The sequence below is a fragment of the Capsella rubella genome, unplaced genomic scaffold (genome assembly GCF_000375325.1).
Source record: "Capsella rubella cultivar Monte Gargano unplaced genomic scaffold, Caprub1_0 scaffold_8, whole genome shotgun sequence".
NCBI lineage: Eukaryota > Viridiplantae > Streptophyta > Magnoliopsida > Brassicales > Brassicaceae > Capsella > Capsella rubella.
Window position 1 is genome coordinate 5,871,711 of NW_006238916.1, and position 21,217 is coordinate 5,892,927.

At 37.3% G+C, this 21,217-nt stretch overlaps 4 protein-coding genes across 7 annotated transcripts; 3 read left to right on the top strand and 1 right to left on the bottom strand.

Annotated features, from left to right (window-relative positions):
- The first annotated feature begins 283 nt into the window (after window positions 1-283).
- LOC17877079 (serine/threonine-protein phosphatase 4 regulatory subunit 3) lies at window positions 284-7,335 on the top strand. Its single transcript, XM_023786761.1, has 23 exons — window positions 284-627; window positions 960-1,040; window positions 1,148-1,247; window positions 1,337-1,421; window positions 1,520-1,569; window positions 2,025-2,104; window positions 2,490-2,549; window positions 2,803-2,902; window positions 2,996-3,073; window positions 3,365-3,429; window positions 3,605-3,673; window positions 3,753-3,827; window positions 3,923-4,009; window positions 4,391-4,452; window positions 4,570-4,647; window positions 4,806-4,896; window positions 5,020-5,139; window positions 5,472-5,677; window positions 5,770-5,878; window positions 6,241-6,372; window positions 6,448-6,552; window positions 6,636-6,763; window positions 6,870-7,335. The coding sequence occupies exons 1-23, from the start codon at window positions 595-597 to the stop codon at window positions 7,012-7,014; spliced, it is 2,139 nt and encodes a 712-aa protein (XP_023642529.1). The 5' UTR covers window positions 284-594; the 3' UTR covers window positions 7,015-7,335.
- Window positions 7,336-7,690: 355 nt separating this feature from the next.
- Window positions 7,691-9,148, top strand: LOC17874618 (zinc finger CCHC domain-containing protein 10). The gene is made up of 2 exons (XM_006280877.2): window positions 7,691-7,824; window positions 8,121-9,148. The coding sequence occupies exon 2, from the start codon at window positions 8,125-8,127 to the stop codon at window positions 8,953-8,955; it is 831 nt and encodes a 276-aa protein (XP_006280939.1). The 5' UTR covers window positions 7,691-7,824; window positions 8,121-8,124; the 3' UTR covers window positions 8,956-9,148.
- A 669-nt stretch (window positions 9,149-9,817) lies between these two features.
- On the top strand, window positions 9,818-11,329 carry LOC17875925. 3 transcript variants are annotated; one of them, XM_023779938.1, is made up of 3 exons: window positions 9,818-10,042; window positions 10,207-10,451; window positions 10,979-11,329. In XM_023779938.1, exons 2-3 carry the CDS (start codon window positions 10,233-10,235, stop codon window positions 11,180-11,182), a joined length of 423 nt encoding a protein of 140 aa, XP_023635706.1. In that variant the 5' UTR covers window positions 9,818-10,042; window positions 10,207-10,232; the 3' UTR covers window positions 11,183-11,329. The 3 variants fall into 3 exon arrangements, with proteins under 3 accessions (XP_023635706.1, XP_023635712.1, XP_006281215.2); XM_023779944.1 differs by having other exon boundaries at window positions 9,818-9,920; XM_006281153.2 differs by having other exon boundaries at window positions 9,818-10,451.
- Window positions 11,330-11,371: 42 nt separating this feature from the next.
- LOC17875103 (bromodomain and WD repeat-containing protein 1) lies at window positions 11,372-21,124 on the bottom strand. 2 transcript variants are annotated; one of them, XM_006279763.2, is made up of 25 exons: window positions 20,849-21,124; window positions 20,537-20,627; window positions 19,602-19,957; window positions 19,243-19,403; window positions 18,800-19,039; window positions 18,579-18,688; window positions 18,410-18,487; window positions 18,213-18,319; window positions 17,749-17,840; window positions 17,542-17,666; window positions 17,319-17,422; window positions 17,160-17,237; window positions 16,977-17,055; window positions 16,721-16,889; window positions 16,548-16,618; window positions 16,106-16,186; window positions 15,956-16,026; window positions 15,782-15,878; window positions 15,324-15,383; window positions 15,165-15,219; window positions 14,675-15,072; window positions 12,907-14,598; window positions 12,240-12,815; window positions 11,949-12,007; window positions 11,372-11,866 (listed from the first exon to the last, which is right to left on the bottom strand). In XM_006279763.2, the coding sequence occupies exons 3-25, from the start codon at window positions 19,949-19,951 to the stop codon at window positions 11,671-11,673; spliced, it is 5,049 nt and encodes a 1,682-aa protein (XP_006279825.1). In that variant the 5' UTR covers window positions 19,952-19,957; window positions 20,537-20,627; window positions 20,849-21,124; the 3' UTR covers window positions 11,372-11,670. The 2 variants fall into 2 exon arrangements, with proteins under 2 accessions (XP_006279825.1, XP_023635699.1); XM_023779931.1 differs by lacking the exons at window positions 19,602-19,957; window positions 20,537-20,627; window positions 20,849-21,124 and having other exon boundaries at window positions 19,239-19,327.
- Window positions 21,125-21,217: the final 93 nt, after the last annotated feature.

Genomic DNA, 21,217 nt, shown 5'->3' on the forward strand with positions numbered 1-21,217 from the left:
CATTAACCGTTTAATTTTTCGTGTGAGAGAATCCTATTTCATAATTTGTTAGAATTCATAAAACTTCTAAAAATCTTTATAATCCTATGTAATAAGATTAGAATTTACTTATCAAAACATTTAAACGTTCACTGCCAAAAAGTTCGTAGGGAGGAAGCCAAATTTGAAAGCATAGGCAAAAGCAAAAGCCCAAAAACTTAAAGGTAAAGCCCAATAGGCTATTCCTTAATTAATTGAAATTTGAAATAATTTTGTGTTTTCTTTTTCTTCTCCAGCGGAAGAAAAAAAAAACTTTGTGCGCAGAAGAAAATAACAGAAACACACAGAGAAGAAGAGTGAGAGAAACTAGAGAGAAGAAATGTCAAGGTTTCTTCGTTCTACGTTAATGGCGGTTACGAGTTTCTGTTGATTTCTCTTCCAACCTTAAGAAATCTTCACTTCAATCTTCACTTCAATCTTCACTTTAGCCTCTATCTACTCCGTTTCCTTCTATATCTCTTCTTCTTCCTCCAAGAACCCTAAATTTCGCTCCCTCCGACCACCGTACTGACTTCACCGGCTCAATTCAGGGATCTACGGTGGTGATAGTTAGCTATGGCCGCTCCGGTAAACACCAATTCGATGCAGGTGTGTCTCTTAGCTCTATTTTTGGTTAGTTGGTTATCTTCTTGTTCGTTTAGCTAGTCTGCGCGGAGATGTAACTGAGAATTTGAGTGTTAGCGAATCGTGTCTATGTAATTTTTTGGTCTTTCTTGGTTCAATCTCGAATTGATTCACTTGATTCGCGTTCTCTTGGGTAGTTTATGAGGATATAACGAATACATTAGATCCTTAAGATGTTATACTGTGGAACAGCAGATAAAATTCATGGCTTCATTTCCAATTGGCTTTTGTGATCATTTACATGGATTCATAAGTCAATCAAAATATAGTATCTCATGCTTGTCACTATTGTTCAGAGAGTGAAGATTTATCGTTTGAATGAAGATGGTAAATGGGATGATCGAGGAACTGGACTCGTTACTATGGACTATATTGAGGTTTGCTCTAATTCCTGGATCCCTCCTGCGGCCAAACATCCTGCAATGCACATTCTGGAAATACCTTGAAAAGGCTTGTAGCTAAATGGAAACGCTAAAACATGCAGCGATCGGAAGAACTCGGTCTATATGTAATTGATGAAGATGATAATGCGACATTGCTTGTACACCACATAAGCACTGAGAATATCTACACGCAGCAAGAAGGTAGCCTCTTTGTATTGTGTTTTATTAACTATTGTAACTTTGGCTTTAGAGTTTGTTTGCATAACTGGGGGGTCTGTATCAATGTACAGACTCAATTATCTCATGGAGTGAACCAGAGGGCTCAGCAGAATTGGCTTTGAGCTTTCAAGAGACTGCGGGATGCACTTACGTATGGTGAGTGACAAAAAAAGTTCTATTGTCTTCTTTTGGAGGATTTTCCATTCTACAGTTCATTCCTCTTGACTACAAAAATGGTGCTTCGTCCTATTCAGGAATCAAATATTCAGTATGAAACAAGTTCTACATTTCAATTCTCTGAACGGTAAGAGATTTTTCCGGACCAAATATATCAGTCTGATTTTCTGTTTATACTTTAACTCATAGTGTTACATTTTTTAATTATATTAGATATCAGTCTGTTCAATGTGTCATAGGACTGGTTTGTTGCATTTTAATATTTCTGTAATAGAGTTATGGATTTGTGTGGCCAGTTGCTCGTTTACCATGTGTAAACAGTTTGACTTCAGAGTAGTTGATAGGAAATAATTTGTTTCAGAACTTTCACGGTGATGGAACTTTTGATCGATTTCTCGCATTAATTATATTAATCATGAATGTTGTATTGAAATATAATCATATAAGAAACTTTTTATTTCAGCACTTTCGTGATGATTGGAACTTTTGATGGCTTTCCCAGGATTTTTTCCCCCATTTATGTTTTCTATGTAACAGTCAGAAATTTTGTATTTGACAATATAATCATCTTTGCTTGAGTAGGCGAAACTTTTGACAACGTGATCAGTGAGTTGAAGAAGCTTCCTGATGTCAGCCGTTCTAATCTTGACCTAATACTCAAGGTTCATTTGCTTTCTTTGCTTGTGGTTAGCGTAGAGCTATATCCTTCTTACATGTTTCCTTTGTGTACTTAACAGCCTTAATTGTAATATCTATTGTAGCTGAGACTTTAAGACTGGTTTTTCTTGATTAATTCTGGAGTCTACTTTTTTTTTGTTACTCTCAGTTTTCTTTTCATCGTCTAGAGTATAACGGATTTTTCAAAGTTTCTTATGACAGAACTACGATTGTATGTTCTCATTGTTATTTAGGCTGTCAATGCATTTATGTGCAATTGATATGTGGAAATGTTCTTGTGTTAAGCAGTGCTCGTTATTGTCCTGAATTTGCATTCTAGGTCTCTATTTTATTGAGGAATTAATGTGTTTGTTTCCATCTTCCCTGCAGAATCTTACTGAATATGGCAGCACAGATCAGATGCGAGTAATCGAACTTATATTGAAGGATGTAAGTATCAAGTGCATTCCAAAGTTCTACTGTTTCTTTTTGTATGAAAGAAGTGGGCATACTTTAATGTAATACCTTAATTTTTCTTCATTTTGGGCATACTTTAACGGTTTTAGCCTGAGTTGTAGTTTTGTAATGCTTTCAAAACAGTTTTTCTTCTTTTGAAACTGCTGTAATTTTCCTTGTTAATTTTTCAAGGAACTGACACTGAAACCCTCCTTAACCTACTTTCTTTCCTGATATCTTGATGCAGGGTACTTTCTTTCAGAAATTGATGGGTGTATTTGAAGTCTGTGAGAGAAACAAAGATGTTGAAGGCCTTCACATCATGTTCAATATTGTTAAAGAAATCAGTTATTAGTCACATACATGTCAACATCATATTTTCTTACTCAAGCTTCTATAATATATGTAATAAGCAGCATATCTTTTTTATTCTTATGCAGTTTCGCTCAACAGTTCTCAGATCCTGGATATTATCTTAGGGGATCAACTGTTCATGAGAATTTTTGGGTGCCTTGAGTGTAAGCTTCAAGACTCTGGTCATATGTTGATGATTATAACTCTCAGTGACGAAGAAGGGCATGAGCAGTAGGATCTAGTTTTTTTTTTGTATCTATGGGATAGATGTGAGCGTTTAATTATATATCATATGTGTGCTCTTTGGTGGACTGTTCTTTCCTATTTCCTGTTAATTAACATGTTACTTAGGGTGTGAATTTGGAACCGCAAATGTTATAGGCCGTATGCATTTTTTCATTCCCTATTCGTAATATTTTATGCTAACGAACACTACGTGTTTTTTTTCCGCAAAGATGATCCCGATGTTCCCAATTCTCAACATCACCGGACTTTTCTGGAGGGTGTTGTTTTTAAGGAGGTAACATAATGTTCTCTTATATTCATGATACCATGTAATTTTGGATTAATTAGCATAAACCGAGCTTAGGGAACACATTATTATCAATAAAAAATACTGATCACACATTCTGTAGGATTTTTATGGAAAGGTCAAACTTAAAAACATTGTTATTGAACCTCACTACTGATTGCAGGCTATACCAATTAAGAATCTCCTGGTTCTGTCGAAGATACACCAAACATACAGAATTAGTTATCTGAAGGTTTCCGAATATATTTTACTAAATTTGTTTTTTTTCTTTCTGTGGTTTTTGGTCTCACCTTTTTCTTAATTTTTCGCAGGATTTTGTTTTGACGAATGTACATGCTGCTATATCCACACACCTAGATACAGTAATCAATGCAAACAATGCTGCTGTAAGCCATCTAGATAAAAAAAAACTCAAACTCAACGCACTGAATGCAATATTTATGGACCTCGTATGTTGCTTTATCGATGACTATGTTTGCAGGTTGTTACACTGCTGAAGAATGACATCAAAGAGTCATTTGCAAGGTTACAGTCACCTTCTACATCTGATGAATCAAGGAATAATTTGGTATTTCCTGCCTCCGTCATATCTTAAGATTATGATCTATTTGTAATCCATGGAGTAATGTATGAAAATGGTTATTTTAGTTGAAATCCATGAATAGGTCCCTGCCGGTTAGATTCTTTGATTTTGGGCAGAGCCCTGTCAGTAAGATTCTTAGATGCAAGAGTTCCAAACATTTGTGTCTATTCAGATACTGAGGCATTGAATATATTCAAAATTCATTGAAAGGATTCAGTTTAGTTCAGAAATGTTTGGGGACAACAGTGAAGTCTCTGTCAAGAAACTAAGCTAATCTTGTATAGACGCATACTATATATCTTCATCAAAACCATACTGTTTCTTGGGTGATTTAGACTGATGTTTTTTGGTCCTCCAAAAAAATAGGTGCACTTTTTGCACGAATTTTTTAGTTTAACCAAGAGTGCACAGCAGGTATCGGTCTCGAGGTACGTACTTTTCAGAAACTAAATTTATTAGTCATATATGTAGCAGCTATTGCATTATCTCTTGTGGATTATCAATTCAATGCAGTTGAGAGTGTTGTCTACTTGCTTATCTTGTAGGGAACTTATTAATGATGGTCTTCTTGACATCATTACAGAAGTCTTGAAGAGCCCAGATAGGATACTGGTATTAATGGGGTATATTATTACCTTTAGCTATACCTGATAGATTGGTTGTAATCTTTTTTAGTTATCATTGTCTTTAAGCCCTCAGTCTCATCTGGGTTCTTGAGAAAAGAACAAGTACATAATTTTCCAGTTATATACCCAAGATAATTATTGTCTGTTGGATGCAGGGCACAAATTCTAAATAATTTGTGGTCTCAAGATGCCACCCTCTTCTGTTCTTATGTTGTTCGGCTGGAAACTCCCCTCCTTGGTCTCTTGGTAATTTTTTAGCTCTTGTTGGATTGTTTTTCTTTTCAGCTGCGAGGCTGTTCCTGTTTATTTCTATATTACTGGTTTTCTTTTCAGCTGCGAGTAATAACTGGTTTTGGTTATGTGCAATAGGTTAAGGGAATGATGGAAGATGTTGATGATCAAACAAAATGCCAGTTTGTGGAAATTATTAAAAATGTATTGGGATTTGGTGGAATTCAGTTGAATTGCTCTGATAAGCAGAAGAAGATAGTAAGTATTCTCCTCTTTTTATGTGTTTCATTGTATGAAAAGGTCATAGTCAAGCAAGGTCATCTGACTTTGTTGCTATATTTCTTCTGACTTTGCACTTCTGTTCTGATCGGTTATAGTTGCATGTAATAATTACCAAAGGAAAAAATAAAAATTCGTTTCTTTGAAGTCCACATTACAAGAGTTAGTTTTTTTTGCCTTGTATTGATAATTCTTCGATACATATCTGTTAGAATGTTGGGTATAAGACCCGTGGTTCTCCTTTTTTCTTAACTAAAATATATTTCGATTTCTACTAAATATACTTTGATATATATATTTCAAATTTGCAGCAAGGGATCATTTTCGATACTTTCTGTGAGAAGCATCTACCTGACTTAGTTGATTTCATAATGGTCTCATGTCCTGAAAGACCCGGTGATACATCTGAAGGTGCATCTGTAAGAGTTGGCAGCCATTGTGGGGCAAAAACCGAAGTCCTATTGCACATTAGTGAATTGCTGTGTTCTTGTGTTCAGCTGGATCCATCCAGGACAAAGTAACCTTTATGATGATATTACATTATTTCTGTCTTATTCTCTATAGTAACAGTCTAACGTTCTTGTGCATTCTCTTGTCTGCTACATGCAGTTTTCTCCATAACAATGTGATAAAAAAGGTTTTGCTTCTCACACGAAGAAAGGAAAAACCCCTAGTGGCTGCGGCTATTCGATTTGTCCGCACTCTCCTCTCTGTCCATGTAAGTAGTATGCAAGCATTGTTTCATATAGACTCATCTTTGCAATCTCTCTTGGGAATGAAATTTGACACGAAAAATATTGTTTGTCTGGATTAATTGAAAATTGAGGCTCTGAGGTCTTTTGTATTTAAAACAATAATAATTTTAACGGTAGTTCAAGATTCTTGTGAAGATGTGCTCAAAAGTCATTGCATAATTACTCTGCTAAGGTTGCAGTCTAGTGTCGCATGTCATATTAAAACTGATTTTTTGTTCACTTGCACTAACATGAAAACTGATTCTATAATGGCTAGAAAAGGTTATAGGATGACAATAAGTCATTAGGTATGTAATACAATTTCTAAAATAGTGTTCTATTTCAGAATCACAATGTTCAGAGTTACATTGTCAAGAACAACTCGCTGAAACCGATTATAGAAGTTTTTGCTGCCAATGGTCACCGGAACAATATGCTGAATTCTGCTGTTTTGCAGCTTTTTGAGCAAATAAGCAAGGTTTCTAATCTTTCATCCTTTTCTCTTTCAGTTTTTTGGGGTGTTCCTCTGTACAAATTACTGTTTTGTGTGCAGAAAAATGTAGCGTTGGTGAAATACGTAGTTGATACATTTTGGGACCAGTTAGCTCCATTTGCATACCTGCTTCCCGTCCAGAATTTCAAAACGATATATGAGAATGTATTATTCTTCGATCTAAACTCCTACTTTGAAAAGTTTTCCTACAAGATTCTTTGTTTAACAATGTGTCAATGTGTCTTCAGTGCATAGAAAGTAAGGAACCAAAGAGCACCAATGGTCAATCTGATATGAGACAAGATGCTCTGCATGAAGAAAAGTCAGCTGAGCCCCATAATTCCAATGTCACAGCTGCAAGTTCTCCTTCTCGGGGGTATTTCTTTCTAGTCTCTCTTGATAGAAATTCATGGAAGGAGGTGCATCATAAGCAACAACTATAGTTAATGGATTTGCTTTCTGATTTTCTATTAATTATATAGCAAGAGGTCTGGAGGTTTGGTTGATTCTGAGGATGACAAAAGTGATGAAGACTGTAAAAGACAGAAGCTCACTTCAACAAGTGAAGGAAATAAGAACTCCCCAGAACAAGGTGACGAAGCTATGAAGGAACCTGGAGAACTCTAGGAGCTTAATGAAGATAGCAATAGTTTAGATGAAAAAAAATTACAATACGCAGATGTAAAGAGATGTTGAGATTGACATTGTTGAGAATAGATAGGATTTTTTTGGTGTGTAGAAAGCAGAGTCCACAGAGATACAAATCAGTAAATAGGCGAGAGGAGGAAATATGAGAACCACAAAAAGAAGAAAACTGTGTATAGTCACAATAGATTTTCTTGAAGACAATTCGATGGTCTGTGTAAATGAGTCTGCAATTGCTTTTTGTATAAACGCAATTTGGGTATTTTTCCTTGCTTGTAGTTCCACAAGTGAAGATAGAGACTAGAGAGGACGACTCAAAAGCCACTTGTTAAATGACTTGGTTGTTACAAACATAGGCAATGAAATTTCATATGTACATCATATTTAAACTTCATCTAAAAACCAATTTAGTATTATATTCTAATAATAGTATTATATTCGTATCAGTTTATTATAAAAGACTAGCATTTTCTTTTGAAATATTTGATTATAAAACATTTTTATTAGATGACAAAAAAAAAAAAAAAACATTTTTATTAAAACAAAGTATAGGAAAATAAAGAATTAGGAAAGAGTGCAATTTGGTAAATAAGGAATTATAAAATTGAAACTAATTATAAAAAACGAGTTGCGAATACTTTTGTCTATTTCTCTCTCTATAGCTTTCTTCTTCCTCCATTGCTCTGCGCCGCCTTCTCACTCTCTGGAATTGGCTCAGCTTCTCCACTAATTCCTCCCAAACAAAGCAAGCTCCTTCGATCGTCCTCTTGGTGGTCACGTTTCATACAAATTGTAAGTTTTCTTCACTTCCTTTTCCAATGGTTCGTGTAGATCTTTGAATTGAGTAAATTAGATCGATAAAAACCTAGTTTCGATTTCTCGGGATTACAATCGTTAAAAGTCTTTGAATTTATGAATCAAATCTTAATGTGATGTTTTAGGGTAGCAGAACCCAGTTTACTGAATCGCGCTACCTCCAAGTAGAAACCCTAATTTCGAATCTCTCTGATTAGGGCTAAACCCAGTTTATTGAATTGTTCAAATTCACTTCTTGTTCAGATTTGGTTTGAATTTTTCTTGTTATGCAGAGACATGGCTAATGCAAAGGAAGAGAAAACACAAGATGCAGCTGATAGAATCAAGGCTCAAACACTCACTGCTGCTAAAGGTCTGAGTCGCACTCAAGCTGAGCGAGCAGCTGCTGCAGCCGCGAGAAACGTTAACGCTTATGGGCAAAAGGAAGAAGGTCCTAGTAGATGGCAGGAGAAAAGAGAAGCAAAGAGGCAGATGTATTTGATGAGTACTGAGAAAGCGGTTAGGCTTGGTGAAAGGAAAGATAAAACAATGTCAGCATCAGCCATGGGAAGCAGTGCTTCGGCTGCTTCACAGTGCCAGAAATGTTTTCAGACTGGACACTGGACGTATGAGTGTAAGAATGAGAGGGTTTACATCTCGAGGCCTTCGAGAACCCAGCAGCTGAAGAACCCTAAGCTGAGAATGAAGCCTTCTGTTGATGATCTTGATGGTAATGATAATGGTGATGATGAAAGGCCAGATGCTGTAAATGGGAAAGCAGAAGTTGAGAAGAGGTCGAAGAAGAGTAAGAGAAAGCACAGGTCAAAGTCTGATTCTGGCAGCGACAGTGAAGCCTCTGTGTTTGAAACAGATAGTGATGGCTCTGAATCATCTAGAGATAGTAGTTCAGAATACAGTTCATCTTCTGACTCAGAGGAGGAAAGAAGGAGGAGAAAGAAGGCAAAGAAGAGCAAGAAGAAGCAAAAGCAGAGGAAGGAAAGGCGAAGAAGATACAGCTCTTCGTCATCGGAGTCATCTGAGTCAGAGTCTGCTTCTGACTCAGATTCTGATGAAGACAGAACCAGTAGAAAGAAGAAGAGCAAGAGGCACAACAGCAAACGTCGTTGAATTGGTTTTAGGAATCGAACAAGTGGATGAAAATTTTTATGCCTTTTTTAGAGAATCTCAGTCCTATATTTCTTCTTTTTCCTCAAGTTTCAACTTTTTCTTATTGTCAGCCATTCATGGCTTTGTGTTTGTAACAAATTGATGAATGTTAGAATCCCCTTAAGTTTTCAAAGCTCAATAGCTCTTGGAGAAAGTTGTAAACCCAAAAGAAAGTTTCATAAATATTCATAGCCCATTTTGACAGCTCTAACTGTAGAGAGTGTGGGTTTGATCTATCTGGCTAGCCGACCGTTAAAACGCATAAGCAGTTTGCAGTTCTGTTTCTATACTGGCACGAGCCTTCAGGACTAGCCCTGTTGGCCTAAACATATGAAACTTGTGCTTGAGACCTCAAACTATATACTAGTCACAAGAGCTATTGTGTAAGATTTCCTTAGTCTAGTGGTATAAATTACTAGGTCCTATAGTGTTTAGTGATAGTTACATGTCCAAAACCTAGAGGCCACTAATTTGTCAAGGTTGCCTCTACCTCCCTCTTGAGTCTTGACCCTCCATGCTCAAAGCTTGTTCTTTCCATGGTTCACTAATCTAACATAGCTAATAAGGACTGGACATCAATACATTGCAATTCAACGACAAAAACAAAGAAATAAAAAGTAAATCACTTTAGGGATTGTGGAAATTTATCACTAAACCGCATTTGCAAAACAAGAAACAATGGAAAATAATTAGTAAAAATAAAAGAGTTAGGATGAAATATACAAATATGAGTAAAGTTGAGGGCTTCAGTATAAATATCAATAAATCATGTATCTTAATTCTTAACGTTTTGTTGTAAATTTCTCTTGACTAGTTTACAAACTACAAAGTGCAATCTCTGTTCCCGCAGTATCGTCGTCCTTACAGACTGATCCCTCTTTATCTGGAAAGCCTACCGCTCTGGCTTACACTTTGTGTTCATCTTAGTTGGGTTCTCACCCTTTTTTTAATGTCTGTTGTTGATACACTACAAAGCTCATCTTGTACACAAAGTGTTCGATAAAATGCCTAGCTGAAACTCGAGCTATAAAACTTGCATATAGCTGTGGTTTATTTCTCACTCTCTATTCTTCGAGACTTAAATTTTTATTTCAGATAGCGATTTTATGAACATAATTACCGTTTCATCGCATTCATTTCGGTTTTAATCATAACAGTTTTGGGTTTTGTCTCAACGTAGTGATTTGAGTTTGATGTGTTCTTTATTTCTAGCTGCTGAGAAAACAAGTGAAGGAAATATGAGTATGTTACGGAACATGATGATGCCTTGGAAAAGAAGCAATCATAATGTAGTTGGATTGTTTATAAGGCATTTCGCAACGAAACCTAAACCCAAGATGAAACCGATCGAGCTGAACACACCACCGGAGCAAACCCAGACGATCACCCGAGTTATCTTTGATATTTTGAAGGATCATGGACCTCTCACCATTGCTGAAACTTGGGACCGTGTCAAGGTACTCTCTTTTTTTTACATAACTAGATGCAATTTCTTAGACGTTTTAGATTGACTTAAACTAGTTGAATGAATGTTTCTCAAATCTGTTCCAAAGGTAGAGAGTGGTATCTCAAAACCGATTTGAGATATCACTCTTCTCCATTACAGCATGCTTTCACTATCTTTGTTCTCTAGGTTTCGGATTGAACATTTTCAGTTGGCCAAAGGCATAGAATGTAAGGTTAATGGGTTCTATCTCAAAAACCAAGAGGCGATGTTACTCATTCTCAATAGGAGATAATCTCAGTTGCGTTATTAGAGGTTTTCAATCTGCCAACAGTCAAGAATGTTTAGTTTGATTGACTTCTTTTCTTAAAACTGTGGCAATGTCACTCTTTTACACTATCAGATCCTCCATAATCTTTCTTAGAGGTTTCAAATTGAAATTTTTAGCTAGGGGTAGAGAATGTGAAGGTTGTAGTTTCCACTTTCCAACACACAGAGTAGTTTTCATTCTGATCACTGTTAAATAAACATAATGAACAGGAAGTGGGATTAAGAGGGCTAACGAGCAAGCGTCACATGAAGATCATTTTAAGGTGGATGAGAGAGAGACAGAAGCTGAAGCTGATATGTAACCATGTTGGTCCTCACAAGCAATTCTTGTACACTACTTGGTTCACTAAACACAACCCTTCTAAATTCCCCAAGTCGCAGGAAAAATCATCCGGCCACCCTAAACTTCCCTAAGCCGACAATGTTATTTTGTAAGGCTTTGCTTCTTGAATCTTTGTTTTACTGTAAAAATCTGTTTTGACAAGTATATCTCAATGTTTCTGCTTCTAATCCATCGTCCATTACATTTGGACCAACATTTATATACAACTTTTTAGTCCATTTGCGCTTAATATCCAAAATTTGATCTGTTGTAATATGATCAGAAACAAAATTATTCTCAAATTGGATTGGATCAGCCAAAGAAGATGATGATTCTCTGTTTTCCAAAGCACCAAATGTTAATGACCTCTCCAATCTTTCTTTACTTACAATTACAAAAACAAAAATTCTCTCTAACTAACCCTAAACCTAAAATCCACTAACTGAAAAAAAAGAAATCCTAACAATCCTGCCGTTAAAACCAGAGTTTTAAAAAATTGCAGAAACTCTAACTAAAGAATTTGGAAACATGAAAACAAATATCTACATAGGCCGCCACTACTATTAGGATGATGATAAAGCTATAAAGAAGGTAGCGTCCGGTCGAACCAGTTAGAAAGTTTTGAGATTTTGGCTGATACGCTTTTATTTCGGCCAAAGAAAGTTTCTGCATTCGACAACATAACTGATACGTCGTGTCTTATTGCTTCCACACTCCGGTAATAGTTGTTCTCAAGCCTTGATCTGATTACTTCAAGAGACAAAGGAACTGGAAACCTGCAGAATGTGTCCATAAAACAAAACCATGTCAGCTTCAGTTCCACCAAAGCCTCTTCCAGTGTTGTAGAAAGTAGTTTACCTGTTGGTGTAGCTGGAGTTTCCCACGGTCTGGTTCAGTTTTTGGAGGCCATAAGAATCCTGAAACAAATTAGTCGAGATTATTATTGTTATGTTCTTGGGATAGTGTTGTGTCTTTGTCTCCTCTAATTCTACAAAGCTTTATAGACTTCAGAGTAGGCTAACTAAAAATAAAAGTATAAAGAGTGGTCTTCTAACCAACTAATAAGCTAATGTAAACCTGGGCCTAAGCTCTTTAGGTGATGTTTGAATTCTACCACCATGCGATATTATATTAATTAGGATCACATACCTGGGTTCTTTTGTCTGAAGTCTCTAACTTTGTTAAGGCTGAGAGAAGACGGTTTCGTTGCTCATCATCAATGTGAGGCTGCTCCCACTTGGTATCAGCATCAAAAAGCTCCCAGGGACTGTGAAGATGTGTCTCCGTCGGGTCACTCTTGTATTTAACTGTGTACCTCTCCCACGGGCTATCAGGAAAATCAGGTGATTTGGGTTTCACAGCTAGAATCCGTCCTTCCCACCAACTACCATCTTCTTCGCCTTCATCTCTCCACCAAACCTTACACTTGTCCCTGCAAGTCCAGTTCCTCTGTATTGCTGCTTCATACCGACTTCTTTCCACAAGAAAATCCGGAAATGACACCACCTCAGGCAACGTAAGTTTGAAAGCTTTGTTGAACACTTCTGAGGTTGGATCGATGACCTTAAGTATCATTTTGCAGCAGCTATCCCCAGAACCAGGAAGAGTTGCATATTCAAGATTTTCCACTTTACAAATTTCCACAGCCTTTATATTTCCTCCTTTTATTGAAGTCCAAGGAGCCACTTCCCTTAGGGGGCTAAAATTTAAGTATTCTTGATGCCCCTGAAAGATAACAGTAACAGCCACAGATAAAAGAATTAATACCAAAGGTGGACTAAACGAAACAACAGATAAGATTACAACCAACTCTTACCTGTCGCAAGTACGCAACCTCATCCCCCATTTGTGGAATATAACGAGAACCCTCTTCATGTATCGATAATGTCAGCCAGGATACATTTTCTATTAACTGCTGATGTTTCTTTGTTTTAATAGGTTTACTTTCACTAAAAGGATAAGTAGACTTTCTATTTCTTGTGGATCTCAAACGAAGTGTTGCCCCAGAGGCGGATCTCAATTCTTCTTGAGTGTTTTGGTTTCCATGTGAATCATTTATTTTATCTTGGATGTGTATCAAACTGCCTTCCGACTTCTCGAATCCATTCAACTGAGTTCCATGGAACCCATTAGAGGCACCTTCATGGGACTTAGAGCCACTAACCTGATTTTGACTACAAGAACCTGGACTGATTTCTTTAGTAACAGTAGCATCTCTATCTGAATTGTTCTTATGCTTTCGTGACTTCGATCGTCTATAGACAAAATCAAACATCCTTTTAGGATGTGAGTGTGACACAGGAACATCATTAGCAATTGAGAGAGCATCACTGATCTGAGGATTTAATTCCGGAAGACAATCAGTCCGCAGAGATATCTCTGTCCCAACCACACCATCCTTTTGACAGTCCAATGCCAAATCACATCTAGCGTCTTCAAAACCATCATTTAATGCATCAGAGCCACTAGTCTCTTGATCTATTGATGAAAGTTTTCCCTCTTGCCCCAAAGATGCCTCAGGAGCCCTAGAAACTCTCTTGGATCGTTTCCTCGAGATTGGTGGAAGGCTATCTATTAGATTGTGCTGGTGACCAGTTACATCCTGAGAACCGTTAGAGGTCCTCTCATCAGCCAGTCGACTTGGTGACCCATCCAGTTCTGGATATTGTTTTCCACCATTTGACACACCATTAGAGATCACCGTGTTAGTGTCAACCGCCATGCCATCTATATCTGTTTTCAATTTCAAACAAGTAGATACCATAACACCATTTCCATGGTGATTTGCATCTTCCTTAACATTATTTTCTTTTCCCTCTGGGTCAGAGCCCATAAGTTCATGCGATAATACTGTTTGACCTCTTATTCGCTTTGATGTACGAGCCTTAACCATTCCCCATTTGACTTTACTTACATCTAAACCTTCAAATTGATTTGTGTGGATTTCAAGGTTCCCAGAAATCCTAGAGTCTTCAGTACAGCTGTTCCCTAAAGTTGGATTTGGAACATCAGAAGATGATCCAGGTAGGTTCTCCAACAAGTTAAGCTTATCTGAATTCCTAACAGGAAACCTAAGTACTAATCTCCTCCTTTCAGCAGGATGAGTTTCTCTGATATCACATTGCTGTTCCCCATCATCTGAATCACATACGAGGATATTTTTACCCTTTGATTGCTTCTCATGCCCATTTAACAAAGCTACATCAAGTTCACTATCCCCAGTGCCTGAGTCTTGAGTTGTTGATTCACTTTCTGATGAATCACTCAATTCAGAAACTTCCTCCTCTTCTGCGTCTTTAGATGTACCTGTAATCTTAGAAAACCAAGAGAGGGCATTTCGTGCAGCTGCTCGCCTAGGTCTGGCCGATTTAGATTTTGAAGATTTCCTCTTTGATTCTTTGCGACCACTCCTAGAATTCCTAGTACGTTTTTTGTTGCTTGGAGCTCCCTCAAGCTCATCAAAGTTCCTCTTTTTGACGCGCCTACCCGAAGAAGTCATAATCCTAGCCTGGTAAAGAGGTTAAAAGGGATTAGAACCCTATTTAGGAGGCACAACATCAAAGAAATACTACAAAGATACTCACTTCTTTCTTATGTTTTTTCCTTTTGGATCTTCTAAGGCTATTCTGATGATCATCATGTTCATTGCTTTCACCGGAACTGGAACCTGACTCACCAGAGGTTGAAGAATTTAAACATTCTTGCTCTTTACCAGACGAATACTCCTCTGGCACATTGTATTCAGAGTCGTTTTCATCACTTAAGATATCGACTTCTGGTTCCCACTCCATAACATCTATAAATTCTGGCAACGGTTCAGCTAAGTCTAGATCTGCCAGAGGTGGCATTTGGTAATCTTGATCTAAAGTGATATCTGGCCCCACAGCAAGCTTCAAAGAAGACGGTCGCCATTCTTTGCCTAAGGCGCCGAGTCGCCGTTTCTGAAACATGGTCTGATACGGCTCTTCATATGGAACCATCCCTAGGATGCAGAACAATAGAGAGTAAATGATATGCTCATCCTCAGTGGAAGGATCTACAAGCATTTCAAATCATAGTAAAAGTCATTAAAACCTGAATCACAAAGAGGATCCTCCATATTTCGGCGAAAAGGTTGAAGCTGAGATTCCTGGATCAAAGTTTCGAAATGCCAATCAGCGATTACATTATGCCTATAACATGCACAATTATAAGTAGAACCACTAGAAGGGGAAGAAAAGACGAGCCCCTTACCTGGTCAAGGACATTACCATATATGTCCTGAATTAACGGCCGATAATCCCCCAGGAAGAACTGCAAGATGCCACACAGCAGCTATAAGAAAATTCTATTTCTACATAAGCTATTGATAAACGCCAGCTCTCCTAGAGGAGTTCACTGGGGCAATTAGAACTAAGTTATATCTATAAAATTTAGTAGGAATTTATAAAATGTGAAGAGATACGTTTCCTATATTTTCTCTAGGTTTCTCTTGATATTTAGTTTTTACCCTACATACAGAGATCTTTAATGTTTATTGAATGTTTTGATCGAAATGAGATTTCGATTCTCTCCAATTAATGGAACTAGGAGATATGTGGGACTCTAAAAGCATATACTTATCCTGATAAAATCCAATCTAGGGTTCTATCATAATTGTAGACAGTAGAAGTACAGTAATGAAGCTTTCTCCAATTAAGTTGTATTGGTACCTGATCATATTTCGCGTCCTTTTGAGAATCCCCTTGGCCTGTACTTAATATGTACAGTTGGCCCACATCATCTGAAAGTATAATTGAAGTTCCATCCCTACATTAAGAAGATATAGGTTAGCAATCAGATGGAGTAAAAGCATATCGAGTACAGCCCAAAAACTATTTGCTTACGGTGAGAACTTCCCATCAACCAACTTGTAGTGTGAAATCTCGTATATTTGGATAGGTATGCCTTCCCATATCTAGAAGAAGAGAACAAATGCTTTAATTATACAGGTGCTGAAGAAGTAGAGATTAGACAGTGAAGAAGGTAAAACTTACATCCCACACTATTGTTTTTCCATCATAGCCAGCACTCATAGCTATACGAGGATTGAAAGGATGAACATCCATAACATATGTCTGCAAACAGTAAAGATAACATGTTGAAAAAGGTTAATACAAGGAACTAAAAGGTAATCATGCCTGGAACACTAAAAAAAATCAGACTAGCTTCAGTAGATATACTTTGTAGACAATACAAGGCATACATAAACTAGGCCGAGTTGGGAGTGTTTTCAGAAATCGAAAAGAAATTAACTTAAATTGAAATAATGCATAGCAGGGTCTTCTAAGCAGACATATGATTTTCATATTCGTTATTTATGGCATAGGCAGCAAATTTCTTTTTCTTTTCTTTCAAGTACACAGGTCAAAAGTCTTTGTAATTCCAAATCTGCCTTAAGATAGTCTACCAAATATACAGAAGGGATTAAGCACTCACAGATGCTGTGTGACCAGTCAAAGAATGTACCAAGCTACCATCAGAGGCATTCCACACGCATATTCTACAATCTTTAACATAGAAAATGATTCTGGTTATCAAGAGTGGAGCGATCTAGAAATCAGCCTGGATAAACTCATAGCCATTAATTAAGAGTGTCAAAATAGTCTTACCCATAATAGCGGCAAGGACGAAACGATTGTCCAGACTCCAAGCAATCATGTTAACCCCGCGGGGTGTAGGTAGGATCCTTTGGCGTGGCCCCCCTCTAGGAGGTTGAGGTGGCATGGGCGGAGGTGGAACCTTGAGATGATATGCGCGTGTCCATCGGCAGCTTTTTCCCTGAAAGACATTAAAAAAATCTGGTTGTCTGCTCCTATGAAAATGCATTTATTAAGTCACAGTCATCTTAGCGAAATTAAATATTACATGCGATCTCCGTGATCTTGGAATCCAAATGATTGCACTACCATCACGAGAGCATGTAACAATGTTATCATGACAAAACCTAGAAAAAACACCGTGTCAAAACAAAAACAAAAAAAACATTAGGAAAAGGTGAAATTTTAATAGTAACTGCATGATTATCTACTTGCAGCAGAGAATACAAACCAGGAATTCTTAAATTTTGGAACATTCTCGTCTTTTGAGTAGTCAGATACAGAAAATTTAGATCCTGCAGCACAACCGCTGGAAAGCACAACAGCAAATGAATAGGATCAGAGAATTAGGATCTCATGAGAAATGTAATTTTAAAGGTGAATAGCCAACCTGAATTGAACATAATTAACATCATTCTCATGTCCAGCAAGAACATCCATCTCATGATTCGGCTGGTCCGGATCATCATTATTGGTCTTATTAGCACTCCAAACCTGCAACCAAAGAAACAACTTCTTGTCATTAAGTAAACCCTGTAGAATTTGGCAGAAAACAAACGTGGATTTGCAATTCAACTCAAACCAAGATACAATCAGGAAACATTTTTCAGTACCGAGTATACTCTAGCAAGAGTGTCAGAACTGCCAGTGACAAAGACGGATCCATTGGCATTAAATGCACAGCAAAAGATTTGGTGACTCTGTTGAGCATTACTAGAAGAAGGGCCACCATTCTTTCCTGGAAAAGGATTCCCAAGTCAGATTACAGCTTCTGCTAAGACAAAGCAAAAATAATCTAATTATGAACATAAAGCAATCACCATCAGGAGTAGGAGGCCTAGGGACATATATCCGGGGAGAAAATTGGGCACCCCGAGCATCCCATATCCTACATGTACCATCATCGGATGATCTGCAAAGATTTAACGAACTCAGTTATAAAAATGCCAATGATATCGAGGACCTTTTTCCAAACACACAAATACTCAAGACAACATAAAGACACCAGTGATTGACATAGTAGAGATAGTTTCCATAGCATAAATAAGAAAACAACATCATAAATTCCATCTGAGGAAGTATGAATTAACTTCCCAGCTTTGTTATCAAAAGGTTAGTAAATTCAAAATTTCAAAACAATAGACATAGGCAAACACCAAATCAACCGCATGTAACAAAATGACAAAACATAATGTTTTATCAATTCCCTTTAATAACCGACAGAAAATAATGCACCAGATAGTGTAAATGATACCGAAAAATACAATTTGAGAAGATTTCTTACGAGAGAAGCTGGTACGGGGATCCAGGTCTGGGACTAAATGCGATGGCAGTAACAGCTCCAGTATGTCCACGGAGAACAGAAACTGGTAAGCCATCTGGCAATCGCCACTACATAAATTCAGATGGGTGAAGTCATGAAGAAGCTAATATGTGGATGTCATAATGGAATCATATACAGAAAAAATACAAGAAACTTACAACACGGATCACACAATCATTTGATGCTGATGCGATGAAAATGTTGTTCGAACTCACAGCAAGATCAGTTATGTCACCCTTACAAATGCACCAAAAACATAACTGTCAAGCACCACTTAAATATACAGTAACAAATTGATAGCATTCTCGTAGAGTACTTGGAACTCACTTCATGCCCTCGACAGCTGGCCAGGCAGTATGCAGTCTCCATTGACCATATTTTTACAAGGCGGTCATCTGAACCAGTGATTACATACCTTCCTGAGCGATCAAATATAGCTGCAGCATTTACAGATAACTTCAGGCATCCAGTTCATCTAAATGATTAGTCTATAACTTAGAAATAGAACTTGACACTAAGATTAATCCCTAAACCATTAAATAGCATACCACAGTACACAGCATTTCGGTGTCCACGTATCCTCTTGATGTTTTGCATCTTTTGTACCATTGAAGATGGTTTTGCAATAACGTAACATGCTGCACGTATTGATGGAGCACGATGATGTCTGGCAAAACCACCACCAATTTCCCTCAAACTAATACCACGAACCTGATCAGCATGCATATGAGGCCAACGCATGCCAATAGGTGGTGCTTTGAGATCACTTCCAACTATTTCCTTGTCAGCTGCAAAATCAAACGAAGTAGCTTATAGCAAACCAAGATTTTCAATAGAATTTAATAAATACTAAATAAGCCCCAAAAATTTATAAGAGGTATTGGTATTATTATTATGTGAGTATATACGTATGCTAGTAAATATATGTATATGTGTGCGTGTGAGTGAGTTAAACTCGCCAATAAAACAAGATCTTTTAGAAATCACCTACAGCTCAAAAGGGAGAACGAGCCAGTGCCTAAAAGTGTTGGAACACCAGCCCCAATCATTTTATTTCCATCACTGATCCCTCGTGAGGGATTAGGCCTATTTGAAACAAAGACCAATTGCTTTAGAAGTTCCACCAAGTGATCTTTTTTTACGTGAGAATACCTGAGAATAAACAATGTCATGAAACAAGTTATATATTTCTGGAGGGAAGAAACCCTTAACCAGTCTAAGAAATTAGAAAAGTACAACGACATCATGAACTGACAGAAATGAATTACCAACAATAAACTTCTTCATATAAAAATTCATTTCAAATTCACAATAAGTACTACAATCAGTGAGAGCAACACTATTAGTTACCTTTGAGCCAACTCAGTATAGTTTAAAGGAAAGGAATTGCCATCATCACTCTCATCCCCACTAGGCAATCCACTCCTGGAGTACCAAGCATGATATCTTCTAGGAAGAAGCTCATGTTCAAGAAGTTCATGTCGCAACAGTGCATAAGTTCTCTGGCATGGCCCAGATGAAAGTAAGTGGAGCATCAAAAAGTAAATTTCCCGGAGGTCCAAATCAATATTAGGACCAACAGTTTGAGGAATATCGGGGTCTGAAATCTGCACATTCCCTGGTAATTTTCTGGAGATATTCAAAGGCTTCATAGGGAGTGAAACTGAATCCCCTTTAGGAGTATTTTTCCTAAGAGCCATTGGATCCTGTCAATTTGCCAGACACTGACGTCAATCGTCAATGCAAATCCAACAGCTAGAACATGAATAGACAAAGGAAAAAAAAAATCAAGAAGATAGAATACTTGCAACAAATAAGAAACAAGATCCTGGAAGATATTATGTTAGTCCTACTCTCCGGAATATAACAGTGAGACAAGAATGGAAATCTAGGAGATTGCAGATAAGATAACACTGAAACCTATGCATCTCCAAACTTAGAGCGTACTAAAACCTGCACAACCAAGTAGCTCCTATTTAAATCTTCGCAGCAAACTATCTAAACCACTCCAGGAAAGAAAGTGAACAAATGGCGTAATATCATCCTTGCATTCATGTTTAAATCTTCTACTTTATCCTTATACTAATGTTTAACAATACAACCTTCAAACGTATCTCAACTAAAATATACAAAATTTCCATTAAAAAGAACTAAATAATACCTTAAACCCACAACACACATATAATTACATACCAAAGCTTTCCATTGAGCAACGGTACAAGACCTCTAAATCCAATCAAATGCTAGTTAACTTTGATATGAATAAGAGGGCTTAGAAAGTGTACCTCCGTGATTCCGCGTGACCAAAGGAGAACTAAGATCACAGACTAAACGAAAGACTCTTCGAAAGAACTCCAAAACCATAACACATTGTCTCTGAAACAATTGAAAAACAAAAACCCTAAAATTGAATCGCCAAATATCTAAATCACCAAAGAATCCAAACGCAAATCAAATCAAAACATTGCAATACAGAATCAATATTGAACAAAGCACATGCACAATGCCAATCATCAGTTCCTCTATACAATTTAACAACAAAAATTCCCCACATGTGATGGTACGAAGGAGATTAAAAGGAGAAAACTTTGTCCAACCTCTTGAAGTTTTCAAGAAAAAGCGGCGGTTAGAGAGTCGTCGAAACCTCTAAGCTTCGTTTTAGGATGAAGAAGATGGAGTGGGAAGGGAAGAATCCAGATACCCAAAGAGCAAAAACGAGAAATTGTAGAATAGGGTCGTCTTGTTAAGAGAAGAGGATCAAAATCCAAAAGAAAGTTTCAATCTTTGTGAAGCTTTTAGTAGTTTGCGTTATTCGGTTTGAGTGTTTTAAGGCAAATTTCGGCAGAGGACGAAGGATTGTGGAGAGAAACGCACTGGGGATAGAGAGAGAAGAGAGAGAGATGAAACAGAACACAAAGAACTCGACCCTAAAACGCAGCGTTTTCTTGATTTTAGTTCACTGGGTC